Source organism: Sinocyclocheilus rhinocerous, unplaced genomic scaffold (assembly GCF_001515625.1).
Source record: "Sinocyclocheilus rhinocerous isolate Xijiao unplaced genomic scaffold, SAMN03320098_v1.1 scaffold1238, whole genome shotgun sequence".
NCBI lineage: Eukaryota > Metazoa > Chordata > Actinopteri > Cypriniformes > Cyprinidae > Sinocyclocheilus > Sinocyclocheilus rhinocerous.
In genome coordinates this window covers 508612-520793 of record NW_015662954.1, presented here as the reverse complement: position 1 = coordinate 520793, position 12182 = coordinate 508612, and the positions used below count along the sequence as shown (strand labels likewise).

The 12182-nt window shown below is 34.0% G+C and overlaps 1 protein-coding gene across 1 annotated transcript in view; it reads left to right on the top strand.

The window, feature by feature from the left end:
* Nucleotides 1–595: 595 nt before the first annotated feature.
* The window catches only part of LOC107728535 (minor histocompatibility protein HA-1-like), a 23376-nt gene continuing 11789 nt past the window's right edge, over nt 596–12182 (top strand). Inside the window, exons 1-6 of the mRNA XM_016538739.1 lie at nt 596–1008; nt 2418–2814; nt 6964–7107; nt 7207–7291; nt 11301–11373; nt 11579–11639. Of these exons, the coding sequence (XP_016394225.1) occupies nt 757–1008; nt 2418–2814; nt 6964–7107; nt 7207–7291; nt 11301–11373; nt 11579–11639 (1012 nt within the window). The 5' untranslated portion in view covers nt 596–756. The remainder of the gene's footprint in view (nt 1009–2417; nt 2815–6963; nt 7108–7206; nt 7292–11300; nt 11374–11578; nt 11640–12182) is intronic.

Genomic DNA, 12182 nt, shown 5'->3' with positions numbered 1-12182 from the left:
GTTTAAATGGTTCCATAAAGAACCTTTAAGATCTGAAGAACCTTTCTGTTTCACAAAACGTTCTTTATGGCAAAAGAAGGTTCTTCAGATTATATAAAGGTAAGAAAGAGATGGTTCTTTAAAGAACCTTTGACTGAATGGTTCTTTGTGGAACCAAAAATGCTTCTTCTATGCCATCGCTGTGAAGAACCTTTTAAGCACCTTTATTTGTGCGTGTGTGTGTGTGTGTGTGTGTGTGTTTTACAGTTAAAAAATTGAAAAGTTGAAATTGTCACAATTCCAAATCTAACCAATGGTGAAGATGTCTGCATTTTCCGATTGGTTATCTTGTATTTTTTTTGCATAAGACTGCTATGCTCAGATATTTCAAGACAGATACAATATTGCTTTAGCACAGATAGGCCTATTTCATTCTGTAAATAAAATAAAAGTGTAGTTAAAATGATGTTTTGTCAAACAAAAAGTTTTCAAGACATGTTTTGTCACGAAAGTGGGCGGTGTTTTAATATTTAATTAAACAGCAGGTGACAGACATTAACAACAACGTGTGGGGCAGTTGGCCAAAGCTTATTTTTGTCGTAAAATGATGTAACTCAATGCATAAACGTCGTTTTAAAAGTCTCAGCGAACATGCATGATGTTATCCAGCCCTCATGTTTCTACATGGCAGCGCAGTTTCACTTGTCACTGTCACAGCGAGAGAGAAAAAGCGGATGCGCCTCAGACTGTTCTGATGAGTGTCAGTAGATTCACTCAATGTGCGATCATATTAGAGGTGTGAGACACAAGCTCGAGCTCGGAGTGTGGAAACCTCGCATCAGCGCTTTGAAATGGGGAGCCGGGGGGTGGGCTGGGGGGTTATATCGTAAATTAAAAGAAAAACGCGTCGGAAAGAAACGCCTGAAGCTTAAAATGTTCTCTAAAAGGACAAGGGAACTGATAAAGACGCACTCGATGTCAAAGAAGAGCCGAACAGGAAGCAGCCCATCGCCTCTCAACTCTCCATCAGTAAGTCTCACAGCATCTCTCGCCTTTTCCTCCTGCCAATCAACTTGAGTGACATTTCACTCTCGCGCTCATGTTTTCGCCTGGTTTTCGACGTTGCTGAAAAATGTACGAATGTTATCAGTGTTTTCAAACACAAAGTAGAATTCAAGATGATTTTTTTTAGACCGTTATGTAAAAAAACAATAATATTAAGAAAAGGACGGACTAAACTTCCTCAGTGTGATATGGCGTAGCAAGGGGCAAGAAGTTCATGTTTTGCCTTACTTTGAATATTTTTCTCCTGGTTTCAGGACTTAATTGATTTACTTTCAGGCGCTTTTTAAGGTTCAGTTGCATGTATTAAATTAAAAGGATGAGATATGATGGCTAACAGTGTCGAAAGTTGCTTCAGTAAAGTACAAGTAGCTCAGTAGCTGGAAATGTTGAAGCGTGGTGGATCAAGTAGCAAAAGCTACAGTCCTTACGCGACTAGTCAGAGAGTGAAAAAATCAAACGGCAAAACTAAATTGGACATCTTACCAAATAGACCCAACGTCTGGCTCAAACAGGTGGGTTGTATTTAAAAAGTACTTTTTTGTCAATATACCTATTAAAAGTAGTAAATATTTGTATCTTACTGTTTAAAATATGCATTTGTGTATGATATGCGTACTGATAAGCATTTACCGTTTTTGTCAAGTGGTGTTAACCAGTTGTAAAACTATTATACATGTTATCTTAGGACCTCATATTGAAAGTCTACAAGGAATATTTGTTCTTCTAAAAATGAATTAGATCAAAGTGAACTGCAAAACGTTAAATGTATATTTAAACTTTAAAATGTCTTATTGAAATATTATTGTAATATTCCAAGTATTATGACGAGTTGTCAATTTAGTTTTCATAATTTTTATTTAAATTAATTATATGTAAAAATAACATATAGGGGAAAAGTTTTATATATATATATGAATGAGAGAGAGGAAAAAAGTAAAAAAATAAATAAAATTATTTTTAAATGAATCTTCTTTAAAAGTGACCTGGATTTTGAGATATCACCCTGTTAACACTTACAGGTTTGCGTATCATATTTCACCATTTGTTCAGTCGTTTGTTGACTAAAATGAGGCAGAAATGAGTCATAATTGATGGGATTTTCGGTAACTTTGCTTTATATTCATGTTTACTCGCGTGGGAGTGTTTTTAGGCCTCAGCGGGGCCAGTTAGCATGGCATCAGCTCTTCGGGGTGTGACAGGAAGTAGGCCACGATTACACAATTGCTCTTGTGAAAGAAGTTCTGTTTACTAACAGCCGTCTATTGTAGTCGGGTACACATCTTGTGCTCTATCTGCAAAAATTTCTACCTTAAAACTTGTCGTGTTTATCAGTTTGCCCACACTATATCCTTGTTTTCTTCTTTATCAAACAGCTCTCTGCTCTTCAAGAGCAGCCTCGGAAAGATGCAGTCGATGCCGTCACCTCTTCGTCCCATACTTCCTCCAATCTGTCTCCCCCTGTCCTAGAAGTCCCGTCTTCCTGTCCAGGTACCCCTTTGGCCCAGCACACTAAGCTGGTTGGCAGCCCATCCCCAATGGGCACCCTAAAGCGGCCGACTTCCCTGAGTCGTAATCAAAGCGCCGCGGGCTTCCCGATACAGTCTTGGGTCTTCAGTAAGGGTGCAGGAAAATCCGTCATCGCGCAGAGTCCCTCGCCGGAGACGCCCGAGACTACAGTGGCTATCGAGGTGGAAGACATCCCGTCGTTGTTGCGCATAGTGGAGCGGTTTGCCAAAGCGGTGGAGAAACTGAAAGATGTTGTGCTTGAAGGTAAGATAATGGTTTTCTTGGAGAAGAACTACAAAAATCTGAGATTTTTTTTTTTTTGGTAAAAGCCAGCAGCTGTGGTTGCCAGAATTTTAACGTAAAAAATATGGTAGAAACATTTTAGGTTTTACGAACTGAACTTAAATTTACTGTAAAACATTTCATTAACTAATATAATGTTAGCGTACCAATGTGTACAATAATATACCTAAAATGTGTTTTGTACATTTACAATATACTTACAACCAAAAAAAAACAATGTTAGTAAAAATTCAAACTTCATCACAAACAAGGTTAACAAATGTGAAAGTAAAACCAGATGAAATAAATGTTAACTAATAATAAAATAAAATCTTAAAAATTACTTAAATGTTTATTAATTATTATATAAATTATTGAACTCAATGAAAACCATAGACGCATTAAAAAATTACAACAAAATTAATAACAATGAAAAAATTATAAACTAAAATTAACAAATGAAAATGGGAGGGGAAAAATACAAAAACTTTGTAACAAATGACACTAAAATAATCTGCGTGATTTCGATTTTTTTATTTTATTTTATTTTTTTTTTTTTCACACCATTTGAAAGAGAATTTTGGGAATGTCTGTATTTTACTGTAAAGTTACATAAAGTGCCGTTAGATTTATTAGTTTTTCACCTTATATAGTAAGAAATTACCGTTAACCAATTAACAGGTTTTTAACATGGCATTTTTAGTCGTTTACCGTTATAACTACAATAACGTTTTTTACAGTGTAGTTGACATGGATGAAACGTTTCCTGGTACTTATTTTCACGTTAGAAACTCACAACAGTGCTCAATACTTGTCTGCCACATGACTATTTGCACGTCCTGCCGCAAACATCACCTTCCGCTGAGGATCATGTGATCGCGGAGCAGAGAAGGGGCGGGGCTGAGTTTGCCCAAGAGGCCCTGATCTTCCTGTATCTGCAGTGAGGCTGAGTTCCTGTGGTGCACCACACTGGCGCAGGAAATGATTCTCTCAGAAAACACCCCCTTCCGCTCTCAGGACTTGTAGAGCAACGTCATTCCGCATCAAGCATGTAGTCCTACCCATAAATAACAAAATCAGTTATTATATCTGAGTTTTCCAATATTTCACTATAGACAAAACTATCTTTTCCACAAGAGGATCCTTAGAAAAAGCACTGTGATGGTTCCGTGATACAGTGATGGTAAAACCATGGTGTATATATATTTTGGAAAATATTTAGTGCGCATTAAGTTGATCATTTTCAGTTAGATCAGTTAAATCTGAAGAGAAATCATTTTAATTTAATATGAATGCAACATTTATTCGTATAGATCTTTTCTCAATTCATCCAAACCAAAAAATCCCCTAAAAAAAGACAACAAAGGCACTATTCTTGAAAGTTGTTGTTGCAAGGAATTTTATATTGTATATTTCATCATATTTTATAGAAATTATATTTAAATATGTATTTCTATTAATGTTCCTATGAATTTTCTTGCTGGTCCAAGTTTGAAAACTTCTATATTATGGTAGTAAATGATTACTATGATACTTGGTAGTTGTCCAAAAAATAAAAAAGTTAATTAATTAATACTACTACTAATAATAATAATAGTAATAAATTTAGTATACATCTTTTAGTCATTTTACCATATTTCAAATATATGGCTTTGGATTTGGTGGTTGACTCGTGCCACAATTTCCTCCACTTTTATTTTATTGAACACACATAGCCTACTTTATCTGATTGGGGGGAAAAAGCCAGTTGTTCATGCTTCCCATTACTGTATAAGTCAGGTAGTTTCAACAGAACAAAGAGAAACTAAACAAGTAACAGTTGTAGGTGTTTTTTGGATCGAGTTATGGTTAAGACAGGAGGAAGTGGCTTGTAGACGTGTCACAGCAGACGAGAAAGCACTGCAACACAGTGTCTCGACTCTTTTAGGATCACTGCAGATCAGTGGTGGAAAGAGTACTGAAAAAATATACTCAAGTAAAAGTACCATTACCTTCCAAAAAATGTAGTGTGAGTAGAGTAAAAGTACTTGTCCAAAAAACTACTTGAGTAAGAGTAAAAGAGTAGCCTATTTAAAAGTACTCATGAGTATTGAGTAGTGAGTACTGAGCTGTGGATTCTACCCCCTCATAATAAACACTGTACACCGCAATTGACTGCAGTTTTATTACATCACGTGCTGGCACAGATGCAGTATATTAAGGCCACGGGTCATCAATGAGGTGCAGATTGGTCCTCAATTTGTGTTTCCAACACACTTTTTCACAGCGCGCATCACTCGCTCAAACTCATCAAAAGTCAACAAGTTCAACAAGCAACGACGACTTATCCAAGTGACCGCTGCAGAACGCACGCGAGAGGGAGAGACGAGGCAGCGCAGATCGCGCGTCTTATAAGTGAGTGGGAATTTACCGAACGTGGCACTTGCGGGAGTTAATACTGTATGCAATACCCGCAACCTCACACCAAATTTCAGGCCGTGTAGATAGGCAAGCATAGCCTATATACAAATCATTTAGTAAGCAGAAATCCGAAATTTACCTCAACATATTAAGTTAGAGGAAGTTGCGACTGAATTTATGCTTGAAGAATGCGCTTCCAGCAGCCATGATAAACAGTTGGCGGTTAAAGTTTTCTATGCACAATTTTATTTGACGAAAGTCACGAGACCTATTACTCTCTATCCAATCACGTTGATGGATAAAAATAAAATTAAAATAAGCATGTAGCGACCACAAACGGAGGAAAATAGCGGAGTAAAAGTACCGATACATCACTTAAAATGTACTCAAGTAAAAGTACACAATTTTTAAACTACTCAAAAAAAAAAAGTACAATTACTGATAAAAACTACTTAATTACTGTAACGTGAGTATTTGTAATTCGTTACTTCACACCCCTGCTGCAGATATTTCTCAGCATGACAGACACTGACATGTCGGTTAAAGGGTTACTGGGTTCACAAAGAATTATCCAGGTCATATTGTGCCCTATAACTAGAAGAAAAATGTCGAGAGATGATAAAGTGAAAACTTTAATTATTTGTTAGTTTTATTTATTTTTATTTTTTTTGTATAATTGTTTATTTATTGAACAAGACTGAACAAATTAACATAATTAACTCTTTATTTATTTATTTATAATTTTTTGCATCATGTAGGGTGAAATATGACCACGGTATTTATTTTAGTTAGTTAGTTAGTTAGTTAGTTAGTTTTGGCATTTATTTTCTTATGGGTTGAAATATGACCCAGATTTTGTTTCTCATAATTTGTATTTTATTTTTTTTGTTTTATTTTTGTTTTTACGTTGTGGCATTTATTTTCAAATGGGGTGAAATATGAAAGATGTTTATTAATTTTTCTTAATTTATTTCATTTTTTATTTTAATTATTTAATTATTTTTTCTTTCTTTCTTTCTTTCTTTCTTTCTCTTTCTTTCTTTCTCTCTTTCTCTCTCTTTCTTTTTTTTCTTGATGAAATATGACCCAGATATTCAATTATAGTTTTGCTTATTTGATAACACTGTGTGAAGAGAGTTATCATTTGACACAAAAATCCAAGTTTAATCAGAAGTCAGATGGTTTTTAGCAGGTCCGAGCTGTAATGGCGCAGCTCTATTCTGGAAAAGGGGGCGGGGAGCAGCAGCTCATTTGCATTTAAAGAGACGCGCCCGAAAAACAGCGCGTTTCTGCTTCCACTCAAAATAGGCATTTTCAAAATTCCTATATAATAAATGATCTGTGGAGTATTTTGAGCTGAAACTTCACGGACACATTCTGGGGACACCAGAGACGTGTATTACATGTTGTAAAAAGGGGCATAATATGTCTCCTTTAAAGAGTTTAGTAAAATTTTGGCCGGAAAAGTTTTACAATTTTTATCACGTTAATGTAAAATCTTGTGTGATATAACTTGTCTTTGTTTGTTTGCTGGTTTTTATTGTATTTGTTATACTTGTATTTTCTAAATTGTTTTTGCCATGAAAATAGCCTTTGATGCTGACATGGCATTAAATAAATATATACTATACTTAATCAGAAGTCTTAACTTGAGCTTGTGCTGCTGTAATCTAGATGTTTATTTTCAGCTGTTAAGCATCTGATGATAATGTTGTTTATGGTTTTTGGCAGACAAACAGGAGAACCGGCGTCCATTGGCCCATGAGTGTTTGGGGGAAGTTCTGCGCATCCTGCGGCAGGTCATCAGCATGTACCCTCTCCTCAACACGGTGGAGACGCTCACCGCTGCCGGCAAGCTCATCTCACAGGTCAAAGGTTAGAGCAGCCATTTACTGTCGTTCTACAGCACTAATGTGTTTCTGTCATTTTAAGCAATTTACTAACAATTGCCTTTGCCTTTGTCTTTGACTTCAGGATACCACTATGAAGTGTGCAATGAAGCAGACAAGAAAGATTTTGAGAAGGCCATCGAGACCATCGCTGTAGCCTTTAGCAGCAAGTGAGTATGAAGCGCTCGTCAGCGAATCACGCTATCAGCGGCTCTGGGGAAAAAGTAGTTGTGACTTTAGATCTCATAATTGTGAGTTTTGCTTCTTGCAATTGCAAACTTTCTCATGATTTTCTTTATTTTTTACACTGAAATGCAAACAGGCTTATTTTGCAGTATGCATACTGTGCACCACTTTGCTGTATGAATAATTACTTGGGTTGAATAGTACATTTACCAAAATGTGCAGTATGCAACCAGAGAGCAATATTGTATTTATTGAATACTGTATCCCACAATGCAGTGTGCTCTACTTGATTTTCTATTTCAGATGTGATAAATGAACGTAAATACCGTATTGTCCCGAATATAAGACAATATTTTTTTCTTGTTTTTCCAAAAGGTACATCTGGAAAAAGGGGGGGTCGTCTTATAATCAGGGTCGTCTTATATTCGGGCCAATACGGTAGAACGTAATGAAAATGAAAGTAATTTCACCCAATTTTTTTAGCATTTATTCTTTGAAATATTTATTTATACACCATCGACCTGCCAATGGTGATTTACTAAAATAGTTATATTATAACCTTTTTTTGGAAATGCATATATGTAGTGGGAAGTCTGATCTTTGAGAAAATATAAAGGGTCACTAACTTCAATTCTTTAACTTATTTTTTTTTACGTTTTCACTGAACTATACAATAAATATGTCCTACGGTGTGACATAGCAAAAATTTAGAAAAAAAGAAACCCTTAATAATATATAAATAGCATGAGAGAGATTTATCTTCATTGTTAGATGCTTATTTTCACATAGTGCTATTTATTTAAAATGAAATTATAATTAACACAATTTTTTTCCCCATGACTTGTTGGACAATTTCAGGACAAACTTTGACAACAAGACAAACTTTGCTGTCATCCGTTCAAAACTGCTGAAAATTATACCATTTTAAGTTGAGTGATATTTGTATGTCCCCTATTACAATACTCAAGTGTTTTTGAGATAAAAACAAATCTGTGGTTCTTTTATGTGTGTCACACCAAAGGACATTACGTCACACTAAAGGACAGAAATTGTAGTTATTAAATTATTTCTATGTCATTTTGAACATGTCAAAGGGGAAAGAAAGTTTAATTTTGATACAAACAATATCAACATGTATTTAAAAGAAAAAACTAAATTCAGTCTCTTAGTCAATCAGTATGTTACTGAAACTCTTCTAGCCCCCGCTGCATGTGTGGCACAGCTAAATATGATATTCAAACTATATTCATTAAGATGTGAATGAGTTTTTTTTAAAACTATATGGCTACTCTTTTTAAGGCATAATTTTGATTCTATTTACTTTCTGCATTGTTCTCTTATAATCTCCTCCCTTCTGTGTGGATCCCTGTTAATTTTCTGTCTATATTCCCGTGTCCCGTGTCCCCCTTCCAGTAATTTCTCTCCCTCAATTCTTTCTGTCTCAAAAACTAAGCATCACGTTTTATTCTTATTTTCATGACACTTTATAACGGTACAAGTTTTCTGCAAAAACCTCAGAAAATAGTTTAATTAATGTAATTATTGCATTTAAGAACACTGAAAATGATCAAAAAATAATAATAAAAAGGAGTTAAACAAATCTTATTTAATTATTTAAAATGCTTTTTAAAGAGACCTTGTCCTCTGGTGAGACATCTTTGTCCTGTGCTGTGACCGTACAGGCGTCACACCGGAGGACATTTTCTGTCACACCAAAGGACGTTTTAGCCTTTTTCTGTCAATTAATGACCTTGCTATGCTAACCTGTCATTAGCAGTTTGCAAGACACATCTGCATCATTTTCCATGATTATGTAGTTTAACATGCAGTTTTTAATTAAAAAAATATAATTTAAGGGTGTCACACCAAAGGACAATAAAACGTAACACTTTTGTAGTGGTTCCAAAAAAGTTGGAAAAAAAAAATGTACCATGTGCACATGTCATGGGCTTCACAGGGGGCTTCAGTAACACGACCATGAATGGGGTCCTTCAACTAATTAAAGTTTTCTCTGGAATTGGCCGATTTAAAATCAGGATATGGTGTCACACCAGAGGACATGGTTTTCACAGACAAAATGTATCCAGTTCCTTCGTTTTCAGAAATGTATGGATGAAAAAAATGATTGCCATTTACTAAAATAGACACTTGTACAATTATGCCGGAGGTATTTATTAACATTTTATGTTTTTCTTTGTCATTTATAAAAGTTGTAATTTATTGAACCATGCTTGAGACAGTCACACCATAGGACAAGTTTTTAAAGCAAAAATTTAAATATAGCACTGCAGCTTTTATAACAACAGGTCCATGTAGGACAAAAATGTTTAACAATTTACTGCATTTTAAATAACGACAATATTAATTATATTCATTTTTATCTTGTGGGACAGTGAAAATGCCATGTCACGTCAACAACCCATATATATATATATATTAGAGACACACACACACACATGAAGAGTTTATTTGCAAAAACAGATATCATGTTTTTTGTTACCATGTTTTTATTGTTAGTTAGCTGTATTTTTAGTTATTTTTTTAACCTAATCAAAATAACCCAACTGCAGTTTGATTGATATTAATTGGAATGCACAATGATAAAACATGATTTTTGAAAATTTTTAAAAACTGAGTTATCGTTTTTGCAAATGAACTCTGGATGGATGGATAGTGAGGTCATGCGACAACAATCTTGCATTCTTGCATACTATTTTTTTTTTATTTTTATTTTTTTATTATTTATATCTATTTATTTATTTTTGATTCCTTCTGGGAAATAGCACATTATTTTGGAATGTATTTATCTATAGGTTTATTTGCAAAAACAGATAACTCCGTTTTGTTAAATTTTCAAAAATCACGTTTTTTTTGTTATGTAATCATGTTTTTATTGTTTTATTGTGTTAGTTAGCTGGTATTTTTAGTTATTTTTTTAACCTAATCAAAATAACCCAACTGCAGTTTGATTGATATTAATTGGAATGCACAATGATAAAACATGATTTTTGAAAATTTTTAAAAACTGAGTTATCGTTTTTGCAAATGAACTCTGGATGGATGGATAGTGAGGTCATGCGACAACAATCTTGCATTCTTGCATACTATTTTTTTTTTATTTTTATTTTTTTATTATTTATATCTATTTATTTATTTTTGATTCCTTCTGGGAAATAGCACATTATTTTGGAATGTATTTATCTATATACATTTAAATCAATAAATAAGTATTTTTTTAAAAATAAGTAATTTCCAAAGGAAAAATTTCCCCTTGAATGAACGGGAAGATTTGCTTGTTTGTTTGTTTGTTTGTTTACTTTTTAGATTCATTCTGGGAGATAGCACATTCTTTTGCAATGCATTTATTTATATACATTTAAATAAATATTAAAATAAAGGGAAAAATTTCCCCTTGAATGAATGGAACTATTTATTTATTGATTGTGCTTATTATATTATTCAATTAATTCAAGAGGGGAAAAGCACTTTGTTCCTTTTTAAATGTTTTAGTTTATTCGGTTTATTGATTTTGTTTAATTTAATTTTTACCAGTCTAAATTAAGCGTTCACAGGACTGCAGTACCATACAGCATACTTTGTGTACATTATGAAATCATCTCTCTCAAAATGCTCTGTTAGATCATTGACATTAATCGTAGCTCGACAGAAATAACAGGAAGTTGATCTGCGGCTTCTGCTCGCTTACGCTAACAGCCCCAAACCCTCCAGGATCTGTTTTTGAGTTCGAGCTGATAATTATCATTGCTGTTGTTGTCACTTCAACTTTTCATAATCGTATCAATACATTTTTTGACTGGCAGCGCAAAATGTTGCTCAAACTGTCTTGTTCATGTCTTGCATTAATTTCCTGTGACCAAAACATTAAATCATGCAGCGGTGCAATGTGACCGTGTTTGAGGAAGTTGAGAGCTGGCATCTAATCATTTGCTGCAGTTGAGTTTTTCAGATGTTATTGTTTGTGTGTTTTGTCAGTGTGTCTGAGCTGCTGATGGGAGAGGTGGACAGCAGCACACTGTTGTCAGTGTTGCCGTCTGAGAAGAGCAGGGTGAGTGTGTGTCAGTCTCTGTACAGAGCGGATGTTGGCAGCAGGGTTTGACTTCCTGAAAGTGGCGTTCTGTGATTAGAGTCACTGCTCTGACGCAGTCGTCCTCCTCTGAAATAAGACTCACATGACTGATGTGTATGATGTATATGTGACACAATGTGTGATTATAAATATTTGTGTGTGTTTGTTCTCTTTGAATGTTCAGTCTATGGAGAACCTCTCGGGTCATGAGTCTTCACACACATGGAGTGATTCATCTGAGCTGGGTACATTGTTTTGACAAATTCAGAAGTACAGAAAAGCAAGTAGGAATGCAATGATATATAGTTGGGGTTTTGTTTTTTTTGTTTTTTTTGTGAAGAAGATATAATTTTATGTCTTCAATATAATTTGTATATAAAAAAATGTTTAAAAATCAAATTATTTTTATTTATGTTTTTTATTGAGCTGATTATAATTGTGATACTATGTTGTTCTAATAAAAAGTCTTGTGCAGAACATGTTTAAAATTAATATTTATAAGAGAACAGTGTTCTGCAGAACATTTAAGAATTTATTAAGAGAACTAACAGTATTTATTTATTCATTACTTTGTATAAAATCTCCTGCAAAACATTTAAAATTGAATAATTAAAATAAATGCATAATTGTTTATTATTATTATTATTAACAATAATATTTATTATTAGTAGTAGTGTTGTTATAATAATAATAATAATAATGTATTATTCTTAATTTTAAATATGGTCTGCAGGAGATTTTGTGAAGATCTCAAATAAATACATACATGCATACATACATGCATACAT